We start from the raw sequence: 27,964 nt of genomic DNA, 5'->3' as shown, positions 1-27,964 counted from the left end.
GGATCCGTCAGGTTGGATCCGCCTGTATCCGTCAGTATCCGCCAAAAATACAGAAAAATTCCTGTTCGTATCCGTCAGGATCGGTGGCATTTCCGTGCAGTGTACGGCTCCGTATTCGTCGAAAATACCTTACTTTCGGATTCTTCCGGAAATATTCCATATACCGGTGCGGAGATAGTCGGATACCTTACACGAATCCGCCTGCATCCGTCAGTATCCGTCAGTATCCGACAAAAAAAAAGAAAAATACCGGTACGTATACGCCGGGAAACGAGGCCATTTCGTGCAGTGCAAGTACAAGGAGAAAGTGAGACACAGAAAGATAAATTCTGATGTTGTGTTGACATACATAACTGGGGAACTTTGAAATTCGTTTAGATGGCTGTGCAATTTGATATAAAGAAGCGAAAAGAATTTCTGATCAAAACAAAGAAACCAACGCACAGAATGTGGCAGTTTTTTTCAGTACTGATATCGTAAAATTATTGTATGGCATATGATAAAATTTTTCCTGTAATATCAATATAGTCTGATGATAAGATAGAAAAACACTTTCCTGTGCGCGTTTCCCTCTAGTTTACCGAGATTGAGCTCGAACGGGAGCGGGACAGCAAGACGATGCTGGCCGCCAGGGGTGAACTCATTACCTCCCGTAAAGAGCTGTCCGAGAAACACCGTTATGACCACCACGGAGACCCTGCAAAGCCAGGTGAAGTTACGATAAAGAAGAAATTTATTGCACGACCGTCGTATACGGTACAATGTATGTTTACAACTATCAAACAATGGTATAGAATAAAATTTAATGAATGTCTTTAACAGGATTAGTCAAGTCATGGTCACCAGTAAATACAATGTTGTATGCATCGTGAAGCAGAGGGTCATCAGTTGATTTTAAATGAGAACCACGATTTTGTGGTAAAAATGTTATGTTTTGTGGAGCAGGAAATCTTTGAAGGAGTCGCATTAATAACACAAACACTCATCATTTTTTCTTCTTTCAAATCAGGTTATGTCTAAGCAACACGTAAATTCGTCAAGGAAAGGAGAAGCACAACTATTAAGGACCGCAAAGTCTTTTACATTGTAGACATAGTTGAGAAGTTTTTTTTAAACAAAAAATAAACTCGGCTCTGTCTTCTGTTTGCAGAGCTCGTTAACTTCATCTACCGGTGTCCAACAAGTAACGATGACAACCCAGAGGGGAATTTTCTAATACCGTACATGCTGCTGAAGAAAGCTACTCTCACATAAAGCGAAGGTCAGTAAAACGATGATTAAAGTACTTTTGTATTTGAACATCAAAGAGTGACTTAGGAAAATGTGCTTTCACCTTTTGCATCGACGATACGGCATACTCATACCCAAGACTATCCAGTCCAGAACCTCAACAATCACAGTCACACAGCTTATTTGTTTATTTATTGGTTCGGCATGATCACATTGATACATGAACAGTCAGGGTTTATCAACTAGAGAATGGCCATTCTCATTGTCTAATTCACATACTTATCGCCTCCCAGGTCATCCTGATCCTTGAACCATTGAACATCACTGAAGCAACAAGATGTCTACATTGTGTGCTGAATCCAACAGCTTTAACAGTTAAAGATGATGAACATCAACGCATTGCCAATGCTAATCGAACGACACTTCATCATTAGGCAACTCGACCGCATCATTACAAATAGCTCTTGTCTTCGCAATGATTGTTCATAAGAAAAGCAAAGATACGTTAATAAAGCATTGTATTCGCAACTGCACTTGCTTACAAGCATTGCACGAACCGGCTTAAGATGTTGACATATGTAAAGGATTTACGAGTTATGTAGTTAAAGATATTTATCATGTGCATTTTTTGGTTTTATTACTAAATCAGCCAGTCAGCCGACATGGATAATCAGTATCACATTTTGACTAGAGACCGGTAGTCAACTGAAAGAATAACGAGTATGGAATTCGTAACTCTGTTACAATAAACTTCGACTTGGACTATTTTGTTATTATCTTGTGCTTGTCATTGTGGAATTGATTTATCAACTGACGAATAAAATCATTGAAAAAGTTAAGCTGCGTTCACTCGATTTCTATATGATTTCCTGATAATTTCATATTAATCAGAAGTACCATACAAAACTATGTTTCGGCGGGCCCTGGTTCAGCGGGGCCTGATGTACGTAGCTCTGGGCAATGGCCGCCGTTGTCTTGTACGTTGGCTAAAGTCCGCCGTTGTCTCGTCCGTTCAGCGGGCCTGATGTACATAGCTCCGGGCAGGCCCGATCAGCGAGGCCGTAGAGGGCCAGATGTACGAAACAACGTGTTTGGGAAAGGTCCGATTGGCGGGGCGCGAGTGACGTGACAGGCAACCGAAAACGGAGAAGGAAGTCTAGATCAGTTCGACCAGCTATTAGAAACGAAAGTATGGAGAAACTTCGGAGCAAAAGTTGGTGCAAAGAGTTCTGATTAAACTTCGAAGCAAAAGATTGGTGTGCTTTCGCTAAAAACTTCGGAGCAAAGATTGGTAGCAAAAGATCGGAGCAAAAGATTGATGTGCTTCCGCCGCGAGCTGTGCACTAAGAATGAATCGGATATAGGTCTGGGGGTTGTGGCGATGTTGAGACCACCAAGGGTTTTACCCATTCATCGCTACAAGATATGATCCTGACACCCCCGTTTTACAACATGTTTGTCGGCTGCTTGGCACAAAGAGATTTCGGGTTTTCACTTGGGAACGGCCTGACCACCTTGCTAGCTAGTACGTCGGTCGGAGTTCCTTTCCTTTCAAAACACGTTTTAAACGTATGGCTATATCCGACAATAAAATTGAAATACAAAATAAGGTCATGGTTTTTGTACGACAAACAGAAAAAAACGTTTTCCTTTAATGTATGGTAAGAAGATACACCCAGGTCCCTTGGTCTGTTTTCCAGGTGTCCCTGGATTCATACACAGATACGTTACATAAGACACAAGAATAAAACAAATTAAAACTCAGTACCAGTCCAAATGCTTAAAGTCAAAGTAGACGTTGTTGATATACGTTATGTTTTATGTGCAAAGTACTAGTACCAAGAACCTAATATATTATGATAAAACATACCCAGGACGACAGCTAGCAATCAGTAGTCATCTTTAACAATTGAATACCGTTTTTAACATAGCTTTGAGTAATTTGAACTACTATCATGGGGTCTGTAGGGCTCAAAATACATACAGAAGGCATATAAACAGGTTCATGATTATCCATGTACTCAGTACAAGATATCAGACATCTTGACTAATTATCTGATGCTATACCGGTCTTACTTTCTGACTTCTTTGAAACTTCTTGAAGATGATATCAAGGCAGGGAAATCATGAAGGATAGAGACCAGAAACATTATTTGGGAACCATGTTAACAACCATACGTCAAAGTTATTTAGGTGTTTAGACCTTGTGTTAAAGTACTTTGGAGACTCGCAGTCTTCAAGTCAGCAAAACAGTTGCTGTTACAGTAGTTCGTTGTCTCAACTGAGTCAGGCAAGTGTGCGCCAGCAACTTCATAGTTATGCCTAATCATCATCATCTATCGGCCATCGGCCGGGACTAAATAAGTACATACATCACTCCAAATCGCCTTGTCCAACATCATTTGTCCTAAGTGTTCATATGCAATCCCAGTGTCTCTGACTAAACTATCGGTAAAAGTCAAACTTCTGCTGTGCACTTGGCCTCTTGGTTTCCATAGAAGGATGTCCGAAACTATTTGCTGTTTGGCTCGAAAGCAGTGTCCAGCAAATGTTACACGACGGTGGGTGAGCTTTTGAGACAACCGCGGAAGACTTCCATAAATTGTTTTGAGAGTAGCGTGTTGTGTCCAAGAAATGTTCTGTGCCCTGCGTAGTAGCTTTGTATAGGTCCCATCCAGTCTGTTTTGGAGCTGACAGGTAAGCGTCCAAGTTTCTGCACCGTAGAGTAGTATCGGTTCCACAAGGGTAAGAAAAACTTGTACCTTCAGTTTGTTAGGAATGTTAGATTTCCATATTTTGTCCAACTTGTTGCTTGCTTCCTATGCTAGGGCTTTTCTAATTTAAAGGTCTTTCTTTGAGCACATAATGTAAGAACCAAGATATTTGAAATCATGTACTCTATGAATGAGTGTCCCAGACAGGGATCTGAGTTCAAGTGTTCCAGAGATGTTGCTAATGTATTCTGTCTTAGATTCATTACAATATAGCCCCACTTGGGATGCAGACTCTTCTAGGGATTGTAGCAGAGTTTCTGCATTTTTGATCAGTTCAGCAACTAGAGCAAGATCATCTGCAAAATCCAAATCAGTAAGATACTGGGCAGGGCGTCTTTGACTCCTGCGTGGTTTGATTTCAATACCTTTGTTTTCATTTATATCTAATGATAGTCTTAAGACATAGTCAAGTACAATAATGAACAAATACGGTGCTCAAGTATCACCCTGAAGAACTCCTGTAACTATCTCAAATGAACTAGTCTCACCGTCAGGTGTAATAACGGAGGCTAGAGTATTTCTATACAAAGCTCTGACTGCTTTTATAAAACATTGTGGAATACCATACTGTGCTAGAATATCAAACAATACATCTCTATTAATAGAATCAAAGGCCTTACGAAAATCAACGAAAAGCAGTACAAAATCCCTATTACATCTCTTCATCTCCTCAATTATACGACGTATTGCCAGAATCTGTGAAATAGTAGACCTTCCTTTTCTGAATCCATTTTGATTCCTCCTAAGAATGGGATCAATTACAGGGGTAAGACGATTAAGTAAAAGTCTGTTATACACCTTTGCTGCAATGGGAGTGAGAGTAATACCTCTATAGTTGGAGGCAGATGTTAGGTCACCTTTTTTGGGGATGGGAACGATTCCTCCTTTAAGCCAGGAAGATGGTGGTCTGTGATAAATAAATGTTTGGTTGCACAGGTGTAAAAGAAGGTCATTGAAAACCGGGTCTTTCCAGATGATGGCTGGGATATCATCCAGACCAGGAGATTTATTGTCAGGGAGGGATCCCAGAACTGTTTTGAGTTCGCTTGGAGTGAAAGGATCTGTTGATGCCTAATACCATGTTTTGTAGTATACTTATAACCATTTCGTAACTGTTGATCTGGAAAGAACGTTTTGGTTGCGTGCAAACTAGGACAGATTAACTGACACCATTATACCCCGGCCCCACGCGCAGTGCTCTTGGCAACTTTCTCCAGATTTGAGCCTTGGTGTGCAAATGTGCCATTAATTAATCACGGCACCGGGATCTAGCAACATAGGCGGTCCAGGTTTATTATTGGTACATAATGTACATGTGATTCTTAAGATTCCTCGGCATCGTGACAAATTCAAGATTCCATATCCACATCAAACATTTACCTGCCCTACATACTATGATACTGGCACTTCAAAGAGCGTAAATTCCCCCACGTTTCCTTCCGTTAAGGCGTTGTACAGGATTTCGCAGAATTTTGTATAACAGGACATAAATCAGAGATTCAAAACACACAGCGAAGAAGAATATGAACGAATAAGGTTTGTTCCAGCGTAAAATGTTTGCACAGAATCTCCGCAGTGGTGCGGAAACTACATCAAACATTTGATTACCCTAAATAACAGAACTTATATGTAAACGGTGTGCCATTTACATTTCATTTCGTTACTACAATTCCAGCACTCTGATACTCTCATATTCCAAGTACGGATAACGATATGTAAACATTACAAAAATACATCTGTTCAGCACTTTTATAAAGGTTAGGTATTCAGGAACGAATTCAGGAACGAATGCTAAAAAAATATTTTGATAATTGAAGAAGATTGCCGGACAGAAAAGCTCTAATATTTCTTAGAAAACGTGTCCAGTGGTATAGATGGAATTGAAACATATTGTAAATTCAACATTCTGTACAATAACACACTAGTTTAGGTTAGTTTACCAGTTAGTACTTGAAAGGCTTTTCCTACAAAGCCTTTAAATACGCCCGCACAGCAATGAAACCCTCTCGGTGTTAATTATTAAGTCATGGTCTTTAAGCACCCCAATAGACAGCCGTGCTGTAGAAGATTACTACCTAGTTCCTTAGACATGATCATGACCTCCTCAACTTTCCGAAGCCCCAGGCCAGAAGTAAAGGTTCATTGAGAGGTTACAGCCATAAATTCATTCTAAATTCATCGTAGACGTGGGTACATCTTTTTCAAATCTCAAAGTTCATGAATAGAAGGCTGTCTTCATCATTTACATTGGCTATTTGATTGCCCCACATATTTGGGTTCCGGAATGCCCCGCACATCGTCCTAGTCAGCTCTTGACCGGACATCATTAGTCAATGACATCTGTCTGCATTTTAGGCCATTTCTGGTGGCTTCTTCAACACTTGTATGCACAGGGACCCTCCCGCATCACTGTACACAACACATCACCAATGAAACGCCTTCTTGACTCAATGATTGACAGAGGGTGGTTACACTGATGAACTTAAACAAATATGGACGGCTCAAAGGCTTAAACACCCGCTGGCCGGTATAGCTCAGAACCCACCGTCTACGGCTCTCTGGTAAGACCGTCCAGGTTCTGACAGCCAGTTCTCCTCCAGGCCTGTTCGAAGCTCACACCAGGAAAGCATGGCCGCTCAGGTGTCACGAAAGACCGTTGTAACCACTTCCGAAGGCGCGCTACAAACTCTCAGCGACGCCAGGATGACCCGCGCCAGCGAGAAGAAAGAGCTCGGCATCCTCAACGACCGCTTCGCTACCTACATCGACAGGGTGCGAGCCCTGAACGAGAGCAACGCCACCCTGGAGACTCAGCTGCAGGCCGCCCAGGTCAAAGCCGCCCCCGTCGACAAGGCAAAGTTCGAAGAAATGCTGAAGGAGCTGCGGACTAAGGTGGACGAGCTGTCGAAGGAGAAGGCCCAGGTGGAGGTGGAGAGGAACAGCTGGCAGACACAGGCGGAGGAGTGGCAGGGAAAGTACGTTATATCATTACTTTCAAATTCATTACTTTCAATTAACTACGCATTTCTTGGCATTTCAAGGTTTCAACAAATTGTTCCTTTATTTCTTCATCGCATTGGTTGGTATGACGTTGGTTGGTTGGTTGGTTGGTTGGTTGGTTGGTCGGTTGGTTGGTTGGTTGGTTGGTTGGTTGGTTGGTTGGTTGGCTTGCTAATCGGTGGGTCGGTCGGTCTGTTGGTCAGTCGGTCGGTTATTAACGTTACTAAGCATGGTCCACGTGTTTTGTTATAGGTGCGAGGACCAGATATCAGTGCGCTCAGAGCTGAAGGCTGACATTGAGAAGCACAAGATGGTAAGTTTTTTCTCCTTACTACGTCAGATTTGTCTAATCCTTGATTACTTAATTGGAATATTATGCAACGTAGAAGTATGACTAAAAAGACAACAAAACGCACAAAGCGTATAAAGTTCGTTTTTTAAAAAAAATGAAATTCGTTGAGCGCTGAGGTCGCATAGAGCGCGCGGCGAGAGCGCCGTCCTCGAGGAATGGGGTATAAAGAACGTTTTACTTTACCACCTTAAAATAATCCATACTTTTTTAGGAACTGGAAATCATCACAGCGGCGCGTGCGGGCTTTGAGAGCAGGCTGGCGGTCGCACAGGAAGAGATTGAGTTTGTGAGGAAGACTCACTCGGAGGTAAGCTAGTCTGTCTGTATGTCATTTAGTTGCAAGTAAAGCCATATATTGACTCGATTATATGGATGCCATCCTCCGGCAACCCCAAAACTCATGACGCGAGTGTGTGAATAAAAAAGTTTAGCAAAAAAAGTTGCCTTCATTCATCATTAAAACTGGTCAGGAAGATTGAACAAATGACTAAACACACAGAGTATGGTATACCATACAATAGATTTTCTGTTCTTTCACATCTTGTTTTTTTTTAAATTTGGAATTGACTTTGTCTTTCTACGACATTAGTATCATTTCCTGATTATGTTTTGCAATTTACGGGCACAAGATCGGTGAAATGATAAGATTGTAACCCGGAACTTCATGGACTCTGGGCCCAACACCCTGCCGTTACGCCACACGAACGCTTTATGAATATGGGCACATTTTACAGGAGATGACAGTTCTGCAGGAAGAGTTGGCTCTGACTGTGACTAAGATAGAGTCTCAGCAGCCGGTGATGACTGGACCAGATCTCAGCGACACCCTGAAGGAGATCCGTGAACAGTACGAGACGATCGGACAGGCGAACAAGCAAGATGCCGAAGCCAAGTACAAGGAGAAGGTAAGAAAATATGGGGCTAATCCAGAACGCTTGTGCTTAAGAAATATCCTCTTTTCAGGAGACAGCTTTGTAGTTGTAGAAATACCAAGAAGATCTGAAAAACGACGCTGGGAGTAGCGTGTAGACATGCAAAGGTTTAGGTAGGGCAAGTCGTAATCTAATGTGCAACATTCATGCAGTATGACCAGCCACAAAGCGGACCTACGAAGCTGATGTCTTATGTCCAAGGCCAGTTACACAAGGCAAATGATGCTGGAATCAGTGTTTGATAATATAATGAAGTCTTCAACCCGTATTCTGAAATGGCCAATGTTTGTACTAGTTTTTACCATATATAACCATATGATAGTATATGATTAGCTTCACCAATGGAACTAATGATATGTGATTACTTGTCTTTGCTGCTATATGTGACAGTTTGCGGAGATAGCCCTGCTACGGGAGAAAGACAGCGAGGCTCTAGCAGCCGCCAGGACAGAAGTGGCTGGATTCCAAAAGAAGCTCAGCACCATAAGGGCCGAGTCCGAGGCTATCAGGAGCAAGGTGAGTGTGTGATGCTGTCAACATGAGTGTTGTGAGGTAGCCTGTGGACTTTTCAACATTTTTTTGGACATAAACAGTCATACTTCCTTCTACAAGACCTCTGATCTCCGAACACACGTGGGCACAAACTATTTCTGTTATGTATTTAGTATATCTATAAAAGTGATCAAATGTCTCAACCATGTTTAAACTGGATTATAAGACTGATTACATTGTACTCAAACTAGCGATGTGTAAACTGCCATTGGGTATATATTTCTGCCTGTCCCTAAACTGTTGACTCTCCAATATCTGCTTTGCTGCCTAAGAGTTAGTGTAATGTTCTGTATCATTTACCAATATATTATGTTGTATTCCTGACAGAACGGTGCTTTAGAAGACAGCCTAAAGCTGACAGAGACCCGTATGCTGAAGGAGGTTGAAGGATACAGGCAGTCCATCGGGAAACGGGAGGCGCAGATCGAGAAGATGAAGCTGGAGATGGCCCAGAATCTCACCAACTACCAGGAGCTGATGAACGTCAAACTGGCGCTGGACATTGAAATAGCAGCTTACAGGAAGCTGTTGGAAGGGGAGGAGATGAGGTAAACAGGCAACTCTATGAGGCCACAACAAGCAATTTTCATGGATGACATCAACTTCAAATTGAATGCTAAAACAGAAAAGGATGGCGAGGAAAACAATATGGCGAAAAAGAAGGTGGCCAAATTAGACACCATAATCATTGTAAAAAGAATTGAATAGACAAATATGGTATAACAACCAACAGGTCTTTTATTCCTGTATTCAATAAAGTGAAACTTCTAGAATTACAATTAAGGCTACAACACGACATATTTCCCATTTTGGAAAGACATATTGACCATCTCTGAATGGGATTCTTTTTCAAAATCAGGCGAAAATTGATGAGAGCGCTGATATCACCCATGTACTTGCTGTGACCTGATGCTTGATACATTTATTTTTTGTGGAATAGACAAGCCCCAAAGCTCTGCCTAACCATGTCAAAACATAACATGCAAATTGAAGTAAAACTGTTACTTCCAGTTGCTTCAAGCTGAAAAAACGTTAACCAACAACTCTCTTATTGCTGCCTACATGAAACTGTAAGAGAAAAAAAACCCATAGCACTCGTGGCTGTACATTTGTACCAATATTCCATTTGTTTTTATTTTCTTTATCTTGACTTCTTATCTGCACGTAGTTCATATCTATTGGTAATTTGTCGACCGATTTTAATGGGGGGGGGTTGGTTGTGCAGATTAAAAAAAGTGTATGATTTTAACCTTTTCACCAAAAACTGACATACGCAAATAATGACCTGACCAAAGCAACTTTGCTCGTGAGTGTCACAGTGAACTTTAGTACGAGAAATCAGTCTACAATTAACCACTTATAATGTTTATTTCTCTTGATTTGTCCCACAGGTTGTTTTGACAAGCCCAGATTCCCCAGCCGGACCAGGCGGCACAGCAGGCACAGCAGGCACCTGGAAACGACGGCATGTGAGAATGTTACGACGCAAAAGATGATTTCATAGCAAGCTTCTGATATAGTCCCGTGGTATCAAAATCATAGATCTTCATTTTACGTTTTTCTGTCAACAGTGCATGTTTAGACGGATGCCAGTGTTAATCCAGTACAATAGAGACTGAAGCAAAAACTACTCGATCACGATAAAAAGAAGACAACGTGCTTTTGAGTGTAGTTGCTTATACACTACAATAATACTTTGTTTGACTCGCCCACAAACTGTTGAATTTGGAAGTAAAACAGTCAAACAAGTAAAGTATTAGACTTATCTCCAAGCAGATATATATCGATGATGCTTAGTTTTGCGCGTTTTTACTTCAAGTGGTTATGAGAAGCGGCTGGGTAAATAAACAACTACGGGGTGAGTGATAGACGTGCCACGTGTATGTCACGTTAGCACATCTCGGCACTCTCGCTCTGACACTTATGTAGTATTTGTAATTGATTTCAGCTAATATAAAAGCAACGAACGTAATAAAATAAATAAAATTGAACTGAATGTCTGAATGGTCCATCATTCGTGTTAGCTTTCACAAAACGTAGATTCTGTGTCCTCTGCTCTGTAACAAAAGACCACACAGACAATATAGTTCCATGTAGATTTTGAAAAGGAAGGTGTGTATAAGACTCATTTATTAATGTACCGTCTTCTTACTAAACAATGACAGGAAATATGAACTGATGCCCGAGACTTGAAGCGATTCTTTTCCACTTTATTCTGCATTTTCATAATCAGATAAATGTATACATCTACATGTATAAGCTGTAGCCTCTCAGCCAACAATGATGTCATTAGGCATGTCTATATCCACGACCATCGGTCCGTCTCCAGGTGCCAGGGAGAAGGTCTTGGTGGCCGCCACCTGACCGTGGAACTTGACTTTGACCTCGTAGACGTAGTTGCCATGGAAACCTCGGAAGTCGAACTCCTGTCCAGCTGGCGTCGTGGTGCCATGCTGTAGGGACAGGTTGGTGCGCCAGTCGGTGAAGACTAGCTGCCGCCAGCGGCGACCTGCCTCGTTGAGCTGTACCGACAAAGATTCAAAGCACGATAAGTAAAGCCCTAAGATCAAGGAAAAGTCTGTATTACGTAAGCTGTACTCGAGTAGCCGTGCGTTAATACGAGAAAATTTCCAGATACATTGACATACATTATATGGCAACTATCCTTACCATGTAGAGAGCGTAAAGTTTCGACCCAAAGGCAGTTAATGCTAAGAATGTGTTGTTCACTGTTATCGCGTACCGTATATTGAGTCCTAAGAGTGGCTGCTCTGTGACTGTAACTTTTAATTGTCTGTGAACATTTTGACATTATGACGTAATCAAGGATATCTTAGATATATTGTTTTTTAAGTTATATTTACTGGCAATAGAAGTTTTAGGTTCGCCAAAATTCGCACTGCCAAAGGAGGACCACATGTGACATTTGAATGTTTCTGACGACATCAATGATATGTTGGATACATAATTTTGTACAGAACCTCAAAGTTATCTCCACTGGCAATGGCAGTCATAGGATCGCCAAAATTTGCAATGGAGGACCACAGAAGGATCCCTTCCACGGCCGGGTGGCTGAAGGCGACCCGCAAGGCGTCCTCGTAACCCGCCGCCCTCTCCAACTCGTCTGACTCGGCTACGGTCAGCTCAGTCACCCAGATGGGCAGGCCAGCAGTGGCCAAAAGGTCTAGGCGACTCTGCAAAGGAAAAAAAATGAGTCTTGTAAACTCAGGTTATGATCTCAAATGTGAACATTAACCATTTTAGATGATGAATTGTATTTGCTGTATATTTGGAAGATCATAAATTTAAACGTACATCAATATGAAAATACCTAAAAGGCAATCGTTGGTGTATATGTTGATAAGTATTGGTGCTTCTCTAAATCCATTGCAAGGTCAAGGAAAATTTCCAAAGGTTATGATATCGTAACAGTGCCTTAAGAAGGACGGGGTCTGGTCGGCTTTTGAAGTGTCCCTGAGCTCCGATCGCGTCGACTGGAGCTCCGTTAGCGAGGAACTCCTCAGCCTGGTGCACGTAGGCCTGTGGAAAACACAATGATGACCATCGTTTATTTCTTGCATGCATACTCAGGCTTTACATTTTCTTTTAAATGTATATACACATATTATATATATTATATAAAAGATTACACATGATCTGTGCAAGGTACTGGGCACTCAATTACTAACAAGCTGGTTACACAACTCCCTGTGTAACTTTAAAACGATTAGCAAATGTATAGAAAATGCAGAATTTTCAAAATAAACCATGTTTACTTGTATTTTTTCGATGCTACGTATTAAGGAGCAGACGGATGGATGCAACATAGTATTGATTTTTTCCGTCGCCATGTCTATGCAAATATGCTGTGATAAAGGTATTCAATCGTTGCCAGAAAAGGATGACTTTGATTATTAGACAACGTTGCAGACTAGATCCACTGACCTGTGTCATCGCACCACTGTTGATGACACCGTAGTCGTTCAAGAAGAGTTTGACACCAGGGTCCTTCTCCTTCACCTTCTGGAACATGTCGTACCGGATCTGCGGGTTTCCCGTTTTCTCCACGAAGAAGTTTCCGTGCAGCATCTCGTTGTTGATGTCCCAATGTTGCAACCTGGCACAGCGTGAGGAAAGAAAATATTGCCCACAAATCGATTAATATGATACTTTATAATGAGCTTTGTGGCAAATTCTCAAGTGTCTGATCTTGATGCTAGATTTGAGAAGATGGTTGCAAAAGCTTCGTTTCTTCAAAATACAATGTGTGAAATAGCACCAGAACGTCTTAGTTTATCCGGATCCCGTCTCCCTAAAATAGATTTAGACCTTTGATTAAGACTGATGTACAATGCAGTGTTTTCGAAGCTGAGGTTGGTTGGGAAGATGGTGCCCTTTTTATCAAATCGTGAAGATTATGACATATTTTCGGGAGTAGGGTTTTCTGTTAAGTGTTCTCAGAAGGTTGAATTAGTTCAATAATGCTTGTGTGTGGTAGGCGTCCTTCCATCCAGGGGGGTGAGGATATCACTATCTTTGTATCATGGCCCTGGACCACGTCTTGTGTGACTTGTAAATCCTGACCTAGCATGGCAAGTCACGTTCATATTAAGGACATATACAGGTAGAATGGTTCTGGGGCTTAATGGTACTTAATGATACTTGTGTGTATTGTGAAATGATTGAAATAAAAAGGTTTACCTCCCAGCATACCGACCCACGACGTCATCAACCCGTTTCCAGCACTTCTGCTCCAGCTCTGACCCGGAGTACGCCGGCAACCAGGTGGGGACATGAGAGTCTCCGGTTCCCCAGAACACATTGTGCCCGCGAATCGGTATCCTGGTCAGGCAATAGTTGAAAAACGATCAGCAAAAGCAACGATAAACAAGTGTACCATATACTTGCATATTATTGTTCACCATCCCTGTTTATGCCTCAGTCACATTTGCACCAGTGCCCGTAAGGGGTGTGGCCCCCTAAAGCCATAAATGTGTCCCGGTGGAGAAGGGAACCTCTCGGTGCTCTCACGATTACCTTATGGTGTCTATTTGTTACCAGGTCCCGGGGTTATTTAAACTCTGAGTTTACGAAAATAATCCCGACCGCTAGGGGTTACGCCCGATTGTGCCAAAAACAGCCCGTAAACTATTCGCGGCGTGGCCCTTTTTTCCAATTGTGACCGTAGCAATAAACAAGTTTTCAAAAAATGGAAAGGTAAGTAGTGAACTTACTCTCAAGTTTTTTTGTAACGCCACCGGTGATCTTAATTGCTATAAGTTCGTTAAGATTTCACATTGTAAGAATGTATACGCAAAGACATGCTACTGTTTACGCGCGTACATATCCATGCCACTATAGTATAGGATTACAACTCACCCTCGACTTTCAAGCAGTGCGATCGTTGGATCTGCCCAGTCGAACGTCAACTGTCCCTAAGACGAAACAAAGAATCAATATGAACAGCTAGTTAATATGTCATAGTTTGCATGACAATCGAGTTGATATAACTTGAGTGTTGTCATAATAGCTTCAGCAAAACTTCAGAAGTGATGATATCATTTGCATCTTCGTGATCGGAACTATTTCTCACATCCACACTTTTTACAGGTATCTTGCTTGCAATAGTGTTCACACCTTCTAATGAATTCAGCTCAAAAAACAAGCCCTGTCCGGAGTTAATGCGTTCAAGCACCTACATATGATAAGGAATAACATACTTCATTCCTTTCATTTTGCTTCCATTTGAGCTGGTTGGCCAGAACGGCCCACTCGAAGTTGTTGAAGAAGAAGTCTGTGTGGTGACTGTTGCTTGGCATCTGCTTGGCGTGGACGACCGACCCAAAGGCAAAGTGGGATCGGGTCTGAGCTACCTGCCAAGCAAATATACAAAAAAATTAATTATGTTTAGCCATACCTAGTATGGCTAAACATATTGTTTTTACTCATGTTTCTTCTTCTCCTCCTCCTCCTGTCAAATCTTCAAATCGATTCATCTGTCATTTTTTGACCAAATGACCTGAAATTTGGTACAGAGGTAATGTAGGCAAAAACCAATGTGCGTTCTTTTCCTTTTTTTGATATTGACCTTGAAAGTGATTTTATTGAGGTTTTTAGGCTATTTTTAGCATATCTTGGCCTCCTGCGCCCTGGTATTTCAACCGAATGACCTGAAATTTGCTGTATATGTGGCCTGAACAAATATTTAAAGGATTACATTCCCATGTTTGGCATACATATCTTCAAACGATTTATTTTGGGCTTTCTTGACAATATTTGCCACTTCTGTCACTTTCAATACTACATATGACCTAAAGGTCAGTGACCCCAAGTGACTTGCACCTGGCATTGCATGCCTGTAGCCTTGCGACCACCTGATTGGTCAATTGAGTTAATCTAATCATCTTGCATTTCTGGCGCTAGCATTCATGCCAAATATGGTATGGGAATTCCTAGGACATGTGATTACATGGCTTTGTTCACTTTTTTTTAACAAAGATACACATCTGCAGTTCCTATGTATTAAACCAAAATAATGTGAAATTTGGCCTTGGTTATGTACACAGGCCCTCATTCAAATGTTTGGCATACAGCCTTTCAAAACGATTTTTTAAAGACAGAATTTTTTAGTTTCGTTATTTTCAACCCAAAATGTAGACTATTGAATCATGCATTCAAACAAAGGGGTGTCACATTTTTATATTTCACCCATACTATCGCTGAAATATGCTGTTTTTGGTCATTTCCTTCTTCTCCTGTCAAATCTTCATATATATCATTATGTATACTATGGAAAACTTCATTCTTCCCTGGGGTTGATTTTTTTAAATTCAATTTTGAACTGGGTTGATTATGCGCAAGAGTGTAATTTACAGCGGATATTTTTCCACTGGTCTAGTTTACATGGAGATGGCACGGAATATCCCATTCTTGCAAGGGGAGGATTCTGTAATTATTTCTTTCAATTTTGAGCTGGAGTGATTATGAAAAAGTCCATTTGTTAGCAGACGTGTATTTGTTTATTAATAAGTGGATATGGTTTTGGACTGGTCCATATTGTGTTGAGGTGCTACTGGAAGACTCCATTCCTGTATGGAGAGACTGATAATTGTTTTTAAACTCAATTTTGATCCATTTTTTTTAATGGAAGTATTTTAGAATGGTCCATTGTTATTTTGGGAGAGTCTATCTTTTGCATGGCGAGGAGTATAGCTAAACATGCTGTATTTGCTCGCAAATGTTGCCTTTCTAGTTTCAATTGGTTTGCATAATAATTTTTTGATCATATCAATAATCACGATCTGCATACGAAAAAAACATGACGATCCGTCAACCACTTCTTGATTGATTTTATTCTCTTCAAAATTTTGCAGTTTTAAAAAATGCTGCGGGGGGGGCACTACATCTTTTAATACAAACTGTTTTGTTTACTACCTTAAGATATGACGGGAATTCACTACTTAGCCAACAAAATCACATCGATGACGTCGTAATTACGTCATATTACGTCATAACGTCACCAAAATTACAGGAATTTATAAACCTTGACGTGACCATCACTCCCTGCAAATATGTCGATGATACATCATACCGTTCGGAAATTATGACGGGGGGGGGGGCGAATGAGCAAGCCAAAATTAAGTCCCAATTAGCATAATTTGCACTTCATTACTTATATCTCTACCTGCATACTGAATACGGAAATCTAAAATTCCTCTGTTCAGTTATTCTCCTTAGAAGATTTTCACAATAACGCCCATGCAGTTCCAGAACAAGCTGCCAGGGGCCCAAACCTTCACCACTTCTTCATTACATCACAAGCTATCTGACACAAACAATCAAGACCATAGGTCAAAAGATAGAAAAAGTCCTGCTGCAGTACCTAGGTCACTTACCAGGGGGCCCAAAATAGACCTTAAATTTTGGCTTCACAACACCCGCCCATATACCGAATATCATCGTAATTCCATCATATCAAGAGGTTCTTGAGTTATGCTGCTTACAGCTAGAAACACACACAGACACACCCAAAAAAATCTCTAAATGTTTACAAAAGTTTACAAAAGTTTACGAATGTTTACAAAAGTTTGAACAAGTTTACAAAAGTTAACAAATGTTTACGAAAGTTTACAAAAGTTTACAAAAGTTTACAAAGTTTACAAATGTTTACACAAGTTTACAAAAGTTTACAAATGTTTACAAATGTTTACGAAAGTTTACAAAAGTTTACAAATGTTTACGAAAGTTTACAAAAGTTTACAAATGTTAACAAAAGTTTACAAATGTTTACAAAAGTTAACAAAAGTTTACAAAGTTTACAAATGTTTACAACTGTTAACAACTGTTTACAAATGTTTACAAATGATGACAGGTCACCATTAATTGCATTGGATTCCTGAATTGCGCTGTGAAGTACAGCAAAATACCGTGCTATACAGCAACTATACAGTAAAATATCATAGTACAGTTAAAATTTTATGGTGACAATTTCAAGCGATTCGGTCTTCTGTCGGCGTGCACGTATATGTAAATTCTGCAGTTGGTGCACCATGCATTTCTTGGTGCAAACTTCACAACATGGTTGACAAACAGATGACAAACAGACACGCTCAAAACTATATCTCCATTTTTTATGGAGATAATGAGAATCGACGTTTGGATGTGCGTTTGCGACCTCCATCAGGAGAGTTCTGACTGGCTCACTTTGCACTATAGCTAGTGAACCAGTCAGCATATTGCCCTGATGAAGATGACAGACGGTTATCGAAACGTTTTATCTCTTGTTAGATATGTGGTTGTGAATAAAGAACTTTGCCATTCAGTCATTCACCAACCCGATGAAAATATTCGCAAATGTGAACAAATCCTTGTCTACTTATGCTACCAGCTTCTAAATCTTGTCAAATATCATTAAATAGGTTATGTATAATTTCTCATTTCGTCTCACCGGAGTTTGACACTCTCTTGCGGATCTGTTCTATCCGTGCGTCTGCCTCAGACCTCCAGTCGGTGATGGGAGACATGAACTCCTTTAAGGAAGCGTCGTCCACAAGGAAACGGATCTCGCTCGGAGGTCGCTCCAAGTTTATCCGGATGCTGCCCACGGTGTCGTCGAAATCTTTGATCAGGAGGGAGTCGTTAGAGCTGTACCACATCTTAAGGGTGATAACATGTTGCTCTTCTAGCCTTGTTAATAATAATAATACTATTGTTACATATGATAAGACTAAGTTATCTCCAAATGTCTGGCGCCCTTTAAGAGCGAGCTTAATAGTATATTTTACGCCCGTTTACAAGAATTCCCAGAATTGCACAGGAATGTATGGAATCCGTCCGCCCGCCTGTCACTCTATACCTTCTTTAGCACGGTCTGGCATCCCAGCACGCAGGTCGATGACAGATGACCTACTTAAGTGGTTTCCGATTTCGTACTGGTGGGAGTGTGTCAGGGAGTTCTCAGGGCACCGAATCTAGTATTCTAGCTTTGAAAAGGGTTTTCAACCTACCCCAGTTGATCTATTATCTCAAGAACGTGCTGAACATCATGCCTCCCACCAACAAAACCTCTGTTGACTCAAAAAACTTGGCAGAGGCCTCTCTGATTTCTAAGTGCGATTTGAACAAATATTATGGCAGAACTATAAGTGCTAAGTTGATACTTTCCTTACATGACAGTAAGATCAACCCAGACACTTTCGCTACGGCAATAATTTTTAATCGCCACACTTTTTCCCATTGTGACCGTAGCATAGTAAGGCTACCTCTCGAATGTCTATCTCCAGTTCATAAATGAAGAAGAAAAATCATTCATTGACAATAGCACTAGGTCATGGTCTACCAAAGCAAATGTTTATTCTTCAGAAGCCTCTTGAATTTCATGATTTATTCGTACAAGTTTGACTTAAACAAATGTTAACACGTTGCATGCTACGATTAAAATGATGATATATGCTAATGATGTAATACGACGTCACACAGCTTTACGTCATCCGATTCAAGTACTTCCTCTCTAGCTGGACTTGATTTCCATCGTGACTTCACGCCTCACCTGGCTGCTGACCTCACGTTTGACGTTTTGGTTGGGCTTCGCTGAAGAGCCTGTGTAGTGGAAATCATTCAAACAAGAAAATTGCAAGAAATGAGTGTTTACAATATGAATAGCGATGGGCGTTTACGATGGCGATATAGATTCTATTTTCTGAGCATAAGTCTTTTCAGATTCTATAAGATCCAAATATGTCAACATTAGCCCATATTGAGATTGAATATTCATGTGATAAAGGTCATTGTTATTACGAAAATAACCCCACCTCAACTCCTCCCCTTCCAGCAGCTTCCTGTAGGCCGCTATCTCCACGTCCAGCGCCATCTTGATGTTCATGAGCTCCTGGTACTCCACGGTGTGCTGCGTCATCTCCAGCTTCATCTTCTCGATCTGCTGCTCCAGCTCGCCGATCGCCAGCTTGTACTCCTCAATCTCCTTCAGACGGCGGGCCTCTGTCTCCGCGATGTTCGTCTCAAGGGACCCGGTCTAGTGAAGAAGACACATAATTTATTTACTTTCTCTCTGATTTCATACTACAGTGGACTGAAAACACAATAAACACACAAAACGTAAAAAAGATTCGTTTTTAATATATGAAATGCGTTAAGAGATGTGTAATAAAGCTCAGAGGTCGCCGCCCGAGTGGAATATTGCTGGAATGCTACGGTCACCGTGCCCGTAGAGGTTGTGGGAAGTTAAAATCAAACAGTGCCCGGCCGTGCCCCAAAATACCCCGGTAGCCACATGGGGTTCCACGGGGCCACGCCCGGAAACGCACCGTGAAAAACAGCCCGTTAACAACCCGTCGGGGCCCCTTTTTCCGAGTGTAACCGTAACATAACGGTAAGGCGATGACCCAACCTTGTTCTTGAGTGTCTGTGTCTCGGTGACGATAGACTGAAGCATCCTCTTCAGGTTGGTCAGCTCGGACCGGGCGGAAACCAGAGCCTCGTTATCAAGCTCCCGCTGCTGGGCGAACTCGCTGAACTGGAAAGAAACAAACAATATCAACTTTAAGTTTGTTTTGCTTTGTTTGCTCCGTTCCAGAGGACGAGAAACATCAACCTTTTTTTCTATATGTAATGTACACAACAATATCCCTGCAACTGGAATATCAATGTTTAGATACAGTCCCTGCCCAAGGGCTATTTGCAACCTTAAATTGTATATACAATGTAGAAAAAGAAAACAGATTGTGTGCAAGATAACAATGGTGACAAATAAGTAGTATGCAATGAAGTATATTTGTACTTTGGAATAGCGCTTTATGCGAGGTACGGTATAGCATCCTTTTTTCACTTTCCATGGTCCTACGGCGTCAATTCGTCACCAGGTCCCGATGGATATTCTAACTACTATACGAGTTAAAAACATTTGGGGGTCTGGACATGCGCCAAAATAGCCCGGTAGCCGCAGGGTGTCCAAGGGGGTTAGCAAGGGGTCACGCCCGAAAGTGAAAAAAAAGCCCGTAAACTCCCCGCTGGGGCCCCTTTTTTCTAATTGTCACCACAGTATCAGTGGTGGTCTCACCTTGAGCTTGTACTTGGCCTCGGCCTCTTCCCTGTTTATCCGTCCCATGATCTCTTGCTGCATGCGGATCTCACGCAGAGTCTCGCTCAGGTCAGGTCCAGTGATGATCGGAGCCTCGGTCTCAACAATGGCCACTGTCTGGTTCAACTGGTACTGCACCTTACGCGTCTCCTGAAATGGTACAAAACTTACATGGTAATCATATATGATTATCATAGTGAGTGTACAGCAGTATGTACTGTATTCTATAAAGATGATACATTGTTATAATAGAGAGATGTCTACACCCGAAATGTATCGCCAGTTGATTCCTGCGGATTCAAATAATTGGTTGATTGATCAGTGTACAGTCTGTCTACGAACAGCAAGGTAAACGTTTAAGTGACTAAATCTTCAGTGGCTGTTTGTTCTTTCTTGTGTCTTTGAAATTCGTAGCATCAATCGATACATATGTCGTCTATCTACAGCGTCAAGCTTGATTTCAAAAAGTTACATAATCCTTTATTGTTTATCTAGAGCACAAATACAATTTCGGGATGGTTCTAACGTTACGAAGACATGAATAGCAAAGTATTTTATCTAAAACCACATATTTAACAAGAGCCGACGTTTCGATGGCCGTCTGCCATCTTCATCAAGGTAATTCTGACTAGTTCACTGTGCACTGAAGGAAAGTGTTACTGCTAACAATGCAGTCCCAAACGTAAAGTATTGTCACATACATAGTCAGGGCGCAGTGAACCAGTCAGAATTGCCATGATGAAGATGACAGAAACAGTCATCGAAACGTCGGCTCTTGATCAATATGTGATTGTAAATACAGAACTTTGCTATTCAGTCATTCACCAACCTTATGAAGCTATTCACGGTGACAATGACATGCCTACCTCATCATAGACCCTCTTGAGGAACTCAATCTCCTCCTGCGCGGTGGTCAGCTTGTTTTCCACTCCAACACGCTCCACAGTCGCTGCATCAACCTCCTGGAAAAACAGTTTGCACAAATTGTTGTAACTCTGAACAACTGTAGACGTAACATACCATGTATATGTGCAGACCACAGAGAAAAATGCTTTCGGAAGATTCTATACCGGGACCGTGTTCAAAATGCTGAAGTACGGAATACATTCAAACACAACATCGGTCCGTACGATGAACTCCTGACCACAATGACGAACAAAAAGCTAAATTGGTACGAGCACGTGTCACGGTGATCGGGACGAGCCAAAAAGGGTAAGGAAGCGTCCAGGGAGGAAAAAGATAGGTAGGCGACGGAAAAGATGGGTAGATCATATCAGAAAATTGACAAACATGAAACTATGTGAAACACCAAGATGAACAAAAGACCGAGAAGGGTGGAGAAAACTGGTAGCCAGATCTTTAGTGGTATCCCAACTGTCAAATAGTTAGACTTAGTCTGATGGATGAATAAGATGAGAAATCAGAAGAACACGATAGGTACTTCAGAAATACAAGACGACATTTGGGTATCTCCGGCTCCGCCATGGCATATCAGCAATATGGAGATTTAGCGGAAAGAGAAGACCCACCGTTTTGACCGTTGTCAGTTCTGTCCGCATGGCCTCAGTCGTGGCAGTCTCGGTCTCGCACCTGACGAGTAGTCACATCGATAAATGTTCATTTCAACGTCAATAACCTCATATTGAGTCTGAAACTGTCATAGTCAATTTAAAAAATCAGTACATTCTAGTTTCTGGTCAAAAGCTATGTTCGAATTCAATAATACTCCTAAACCTACGGTATGGAGTGAAACATGAAAGAAGAACTTAACTGTGGACTTACTTGGTCTGCCACTCCTGAGTCCGTGCTTGCCAGCTGGCGCTCTCGGCGTCCAGCTGAGCCTTCTCCTGAGTCAGCTGGTCCACCAGCGCCCTCAGCTCCGTCAGCTCCGTCTCGTACAGCTCCGCGATGTCAGTCTCCTCCCGCGCCTCCTGGATCCTGATCTGGGTCGTCAGCTTGGTGTTCCGCTCCTGCAGGGAGCGCACCTTCTCGATGTAGTTGGCGAAGCGGTCGTTGAGGACCACCAGCTCCCTCTTCTCACTACTGCGGGTGGCCCTGGCGTCGGCGAGGGTTTGCAGCGCTCCTTCGGTCGGGATGGCGGGGGCGACAACGGGCTTTGCACCGCCAACGCCCGCTCGTGCTGCTTTGCTAGCCATGGCGTTTCCTTAGATCTTCGAGTTTGTCTTGATTTTGAAACTGGCGTCTGAGCACGACCCTCGAGGCGTTGTCAGTACCGGTGCTAGAGCATCTACCCGGTACACAGCTTCTTTACACAGTTTTAACTTTAATCACATAGTCACTTGCTGTCAATCTCTTCGGCTCACGATGCTTGCCATTGGTTAACAACGCTGTTCCAGATTATAGAAACACCAGATAGTTTACTGGGTTCAACCAAGTTTACAGAGGACATATCAGGCCCCAATGTGTCAACACGTCACAGGTTCGCGACCTTTCGTTCCCATCCTATGGCTTCATATAGAAAGTTATGCGTGAACTGCTGATGAGCTGAAGAGTATGTAGGGCAATCAAATATTTGAGGGAAAACAAGCTTGTATCTCGTCAGTGAAAACTATGCTTCAAAAGTGCTCCGTATCTATTTGTTACCAGAGCCTATTTCGTATGTAACGTAATGTAGTGACATTTTATTTGCATGCATTGAATTCCATAGTCATTTCGTTTTCAAACCTACGTTGACTAGGATAGGATCCAAACGGAATGCGATGAGTGAAAATATTACAGGTCTTTAGTATTTAGGGCAACTAAATGTTTGATATGAGTCAAGGCAACACCCTTTTTACACTTATATCTGTACCAACAGTTCTTTTGAGAACCAGATGTATTATGTACGCAGCTATTGATTGGCAATTAAAGAAGTGCGAAAATGCAATGTTCATCATCGTTGTAAAAACTTATCAAACATTGGTTTGGGGAGCTGTGTCAGGAAAAACAGGCGTAATGTAAATGGACGGGTAATGATGTCCTTTATCATTTCTCTTCCAGTGAGACCTAAATACCATCTTTCATATTTCATGACCTGTTAGGCTGTAGTAAGAGGGAACGTCAAGGCAGCATTCCACATCGCTGCTAACCAGGGGTCATCCGCTAGTCAACGTCTACGCAGAATTTCTTTTCGCTCCATCTTGGTAATGACATGTCCATATAAGGCATTAGTTCTTGATGTTCCTTGTCCTATTCGTGCGCTGTCATGTATGAATCAGTAGATGTGCCTGGTTGGACATGGACTAAGTGACTGACAGCTGATGCTTACGTAGTTGATCTTGAAGTAACCAACTATCCGTAAAAAAACAGTCTAGCTGCAGAGTAATATCTCTGGCAGAAGTTTTCAGTAAAAGGCAGCAGTGCGCCAAAACCTCTTCTTTGGTGTCCTTACACTAGCCACAAAAGATAAGAAGAAGCTACGGTCGAATCAAGTCAAACCAAAATGAGCGTCGTAACGACTCAACCGAAAACGAGCGAGGCGATTCGTAGCTCTGTGAGATCCTCTCTCGCCGACAGAGGCGAAGCCGAATCGTTCAAGGCAAGAACACGGTCCATCAGAGCGGGCAATGTCATCACATCGCTGGGAGGGGCGGGCGGCGCGCTGCAGACCATGGCCGGCGCACGCAAGGCCCGGTCCCAAGAGAAAGAGGAACTGTCCTCCCTGAACAACCGCTTCGCCTCCTACATCCAGAATATGCGCTCCCTCCAACAACGCAACTCCGCACTGGAGGCGCAGGTTCTGAAGCTACAGGCGACTGAGACGACGGCACACACGAAGGCGCTGTTTGAGAAGGAGACCAAAGACCTGCGGAAGCTGGTCGACGAGCTATCCGAAGACAAGGCCAAGATGGTGCTGGAGAGGAACAAATGGAGGGATCAGGCTGAGGAGTACAAGAAAAAGTAAGATTGTTTTGGCGCAAGCTCCGATTTATTCAGTAAGGCCTGTCTTGTAAGCGTAATATTTCCATGGAAGAAAAGTAATGTGGTAAGTGCTGGGTGTAAAAAACGCTCACTACCTGAGTGTACAGGTGGCAAGAGAAGGTGTCGAGTAGTTAAAATGATTATGTCCTTCTGTGTTGTCAACTATATACTGAATGTTTGCTGACTGTTTGCTGCTACACAGGTGGGACGATGAGGCGGCCTGGCACGCCGAGCTGAATACTGAGGTTGCAAAGCTCAATAAAGTAGGTTTCATATTCTTCTAGTATTTCAGGTTATTGTACATGTACCCAATCAAATTAGGGATCTGATTCTTGTGTTTACCATATTTGAGCTGTCTTACTGTACAATGTACGATATTTTTTTGTTTATAGACAAAGTTATTCATATACAAGATATACCTAGTACTTTACGTCTTATCTCTAGGACTTGTACGCCGTGACACTGATACGTGTGGACCTCCAGAATAAGCTTGCTACTATGCAGGAAGAGATCGATTTCATGGTGTTGGTTCACAAGCAGGTACGTATCAATATTAGTGTTACTATTGCGTCTGGACACAAATTATCAACATACTTCATATTACCTAAACATTCATTGCTTAGTTGCAACTCCACGAGGCCATTGCACCGCACTGCGACCAAGCAATTTGACAGCTTTTAACGAATTTCATGGATAACAAAACGAATCTTTCAAGTATACCCTTTGTGTGCTTTGTTGTCTTTTCAGCCATACTTTGCATAATGCTTCATACTTATTCCAATTCAAAAGTCAAGGCTTACACAAATTCAGGCAAGGTCACAGCGAGGTCGCAGCGCGATAGCTGTCTGGTAGAATGGGAACCTAACTAATGAAAAAGTTACAAGGAGCTATCTATGCCCGGACATGTCCTAAATCCGGATATTCTCATGAGTTCTCAATTGCAGGAACTGAAGCAACTTCAAGACCAGTTGAACCAGAGCCTGTCCATTGTTGCCGTGGAGCAGACCCAGGAAGCTGGACCTGACGTCATCGCCGAGCTGTATGACCTGCGGCAGATCTACGAAAACTTCTGCCGGGACATTCAAGAGGAAGCAGAGGCCAAGTACAAGGAGAAAGTGAGACACAGAAAGATAAATTCTGATGTTGTGTTGACATAATTCGTTTAGATGGCTGTGCAATTTGATATAAAGAAGCGAAAAGAATTTCTGATCAAAACAAAGAAAACAACGCACAAAATGTGGCAGTTTTTTTTCAGTACTGATATCGTAAAATTATTGTATGGCATATGATAAAATTGTTCCTGTAATATCAATATAGTCTGATGATAAGATAGAAAAACACTTTCCTGTGCGCGTTTCCCTCTAGTTTACCGAGATTGAGCTCGAACGGGAGCGGGACAGCAAGACGATGCTGGCCGCCAGGGGTGAACTCATTACCTCCCGTAAAGAGCTGTCCGAGCTGCGAGGACAGCTCAACACCGTTATGACCACCACGGAGACCCTGCAAAGCCAGGTGAAGTTACGATAAAGAAGAAATTTATTGCACGACCGTCGTATACGGTACAATGTATGTTTACAACTATCAAACAATGGTATAGAATAAAATTTAATGAATGTCTTTAACAGGATTAGTCAAGTCATGGTCACCAGTAAATACAATGTTGTATGCATCGTGAAGCAGAGGGTCATCCGTTGATTTTAAATGAGAACCACGATTTTGTGGTAAAAATGTTATGTTTTGTGGAGCAGGAAATCTTTGAAGGAGTCGCATTAATAACACAAACACTCATCATTTTTTCTTCTTTCAAATCAGGTTATGTCTAAGCAACACGTAAATTCGTCAAGGAAAGGAGAAGCACAACTATTAAGGACCGCAAAGTCTTTTACATTGTAGACATAGTTGAGAAGTTTTTTTTAAACAAAAAATAAACTCGGCTCTGTCTTCTGTTTGCAGAGCTCGTTAACTTCATCTACCGGTGTCCAACAAGTAACGATGACAACCCAGAGGGGAATTTTCTAATACCGTACATGCTGCTGAAGAAAGCTACTCTCACATAAAGCGAAGGTCAGTAAAACGATGATTAAAGTACTTTTGTATTTGAACATCAAAGAGTGACTTAGGAAAATGTGCTTTCACCTTTTGCATCGACGATACGGCATACTCATACCCAAGACTATCCAGTCCAGAACCTCAACAATCACAGTCACACAGCTTATTTATTTATTTATTGGTTCGGCATGAACACATTGATACATGAACAGTCAGAGTTTACCAACTAGAGAATGGCCATTCTCATTGTCTAATTCACATACTTATCGCCTCCCAGGTCATCCAGATCCTTGAACCATTGAACATCACTGAACCAACAAGATGTCTACATTGTGTGCTGAATTTCAACAGCTGTAACAGTCGAAGATAATGAACATCAACGCATTGCTAATGCTAATCGAACGACACTTCATCATTAGGCAACTCGACCTCATCATTACAAACAGCTATTGTCTTCGCAATAATTGTTCATAAGAAAGGCAAAAGTACAAAAGTATCAAAGATACGTAAATCAAGCATTGCATTCGCAACTGCACTTGCTTACAAGCATTGCACGAACCGGCTTAAGATGTTGATATATGTAAAGGATTTACGAATTATGTAGTTAAAGATATTTAGTTATGACAAATGTCGGTCTTACCATGTGAATTTTTTGGTTTCATTACTAAATCAGCCAGTCAACCGACATGGATAATCAGTATCACATTTTGACCAGAGACCGGTAGTCAACTGGAAGAATAACGAGTATGGAATTCGTAACTCTGTTACACTTCGACTTCGACTATTTTGTTATCAGCATGTGCTTGTCATTGTGCAATTGTTTTATCAACTGACGAATAAAAACATTGAAAAATGTAAGCTGCGTTCACTCGATTTCTATATGATTTCCTGATAATTTCATAATTAGAAGTACCATACAAAACTATGCATGTATAGTTGTAGAAGACCTTACGGAAGTCGCTGTACTTTTGTTGTGTCAATGAAGATTTCCATACATTTAAACGTATGACTATATCCGACAATAAAATTGAAATACAAAATCAGGTCATGGTTTTTGCACGACAAACAGAAAAAAACGTTTTCCTTTAATGTATGGTAAGAATATACACCCAGGTTCCTTGGTCTGTTTTTCAGGTGTCCCTGGATTCATACACAGATACGTTACATAAGACACAAGAATATATATTAAAACTCAGTACCAGTCCAAATGCTTAAAGTCAAAGTAGACGTTGTTGATATACGTTATGTTTTATGTGCAAAGTACCAAGAACCTAATATATTATGATAGAACATACCCAGGACGACAGCTAGCAATCAGTAGTCATCTTTAACAATTGAATACCGTTTTTAACATAGCTTTGAGTAATTTGAACTACTATCATGGGGTCTGTAGGGCTCAAAATACATACAGAAGGCATATAAACAGGTTCATGATTATCCATGTACTCAGTACAAGATATCAGACATCTTGACTAATTATCTGATGCTATACCGGTCTTACTTTCTGACTTCTTTGAAACTTCTTGAAGATGATATCAAGGCAGGGAAATCATGAAGG

The 27,964-nt window shown here is 41.6% G+C and overlaps 4 protein-coding genes and 1 long non-coding RNA gene across 6 annotated transcripts; 3 read left to right on the top strand and 2 right to left on the bottom strand.

Moving 5' to 3' along the window:
• The first annotated feature begins 539 nt into the window (after positions 1 to 539).
• Positions 540 to 1,634, top strand: LOC136427946 (uncharacterized). The gene is made up of 3 exons (XR_010754545.1): positions 540 to 709; positions 1,151 to 1,261; positions 1,524 to 1,634. It is a non-coding gene; the product is annotated as an uncharacterized lncRNA (long non-coding RNA).
• A 4,874-nt stretch (positions 1,635 to 6,508) lies between these two features.
• LOC136427943 (non-neuronal cytoplasmic intermediate filament protein-like) lies at positions 6,509 to 10,836 on the top strand. 2 transcript variants are annotated; one of them, XM_066417175.1, is made up of 7 exons: positions 6,510 to 6,979; positions 7,257 to 7,317; positions 7,568 to 7,663; positions 8,091 to 8,261; positions 8,679 to 8,804; positions 9,168 to 9,388; positions 10,232 to 10,836. In XM_066417175.1, exons 1-7 carry the CDS (start codon positions 6,633 to 6,635, stop codon positions 10,239 to 10,241), a joined length of 1,032 nt encoding a protein of 343 aa, XP_066273272.1. In that variant the 5' UTR covers positions 6,510 to 6,632; the 3' UTR covers positions 10,242 to 10,836. The 2 variants fall into 2 exon arrangements, with proteins under 2 accessions (XP_066273273.1, XP_066273272.1); XM_066417176.1 differs by lacking the exon at positions 10,232 to 10,836 and having other exon boundaries at positions 6,509 to 6,979; positions 9,168 to 9,392.
• A 274-nt stretch (positions 10,837 to 11,110) lies between these two features.
• Positions 11,111 to 17,995, bottom strand: LOC136426917 (uncharacterized). The gene is made up of 8 exons (XM_066415636.1): positions 17,801 to 17,995; positions 14,561 to 14,713; positions 14,220 to 14,275; positions 13,542 to 13,682; positions 12,786 to 12,957; positions 12,276 to 12,380; positions 11,822 to 12,034; positions 11,111 to 11,362 (listed from the first exon to the last, which is right to left on the bottom strand). Exons 1-8 carry the CDS (start codon positions 17,993 to 17,995, stop codon positions 11,111 to 11,113), a joined length of 1,287 nt encoding a protein of 428 aa, XP_066271733.1.
• A 672-nt stretch (positions 17,996 to 18,667) lies between these two features.
• Positions 18,668 to 22,698, bottom strand: LOC136427941 (non-neuronal cytoplasmic intermediate filament protein-like). Its single transcript, XM_066417173.1, has 7 exons — positions 22,219 to 22,698; positions 21,966 to 22,026; positions 21,303 to 21,398; positions 20,416 to 20,586; positions 19,747 to 19,872; positions 19,151 to 19,371; positions 18,668 to 18,938 (listed from the first exon to the last, which is right to left on the bottom strand). Exons 1-7 carry the CDS (start codon positions 22,590 to 22,592, stop codon positions 18,902 to 18,904), a joined length of 1,086 nt encoding a protein of 361 aa, XP_066273270.1. The 5' UTR covers positions 22,593 to 22,698; the 3' UTR covers positions 18,668 to 18,901.
• A 1,039-nt stretch (positions 22,699 to 23,737) lies between these two features.
• LOC136427942 (non-neuronal cytoplasmic intermediate filament protein-like) lies at positions 23,738 to 27,266 on the top strand. The gene is made up of 7 exons (XM_066417174.1): positions 23,738 to 24,336; positions 24,560 to 24,620; positions 24,802 to 24,897; positions 25,302 to 25,472; positions 25,723 to 25,869; positions 26,311 to 26,421; positions 26,684 to 27,266. The coding sequence occupies exons 1-6, from the start codon at positions 23,879 to 23,881 to the stop codon at positions 26,374 to 26,376; spliced, it is 999 nt and encodes a 332-aa protein (XP_066273271.1). The 5' UTR covers positions 23,738 to 23,878; the 3' UTR covers positions 26,377 to 26,421; positions 26,684 to 27,266.
• The last annotated feature ends 698 nt before the right edge of the window (positions 27,267 to 27,964 follow it).

The sequence above is a fragment of the Branchiostoma lanceolatum genome, chromosome 2, assembly GCF_035083965.1.
Source record: "Branchiostoma lanceolatum isolate klBraLanc5 chromosome 2, klBraLanc5.hap2, whole genome shotgun sequence".
NCBI lineage: Eukaryota > Metazoa > Chordata > Leptocardii > Amphioxiformes > Branchiostomatidae > Branchiostoma > Branchiostoma lanceolatum.
The sequence above is the reverse complement of the archived record's forward strand: the minus strand, read 5'-3'. Positions and strand labels throughout refer to the sequence as shown.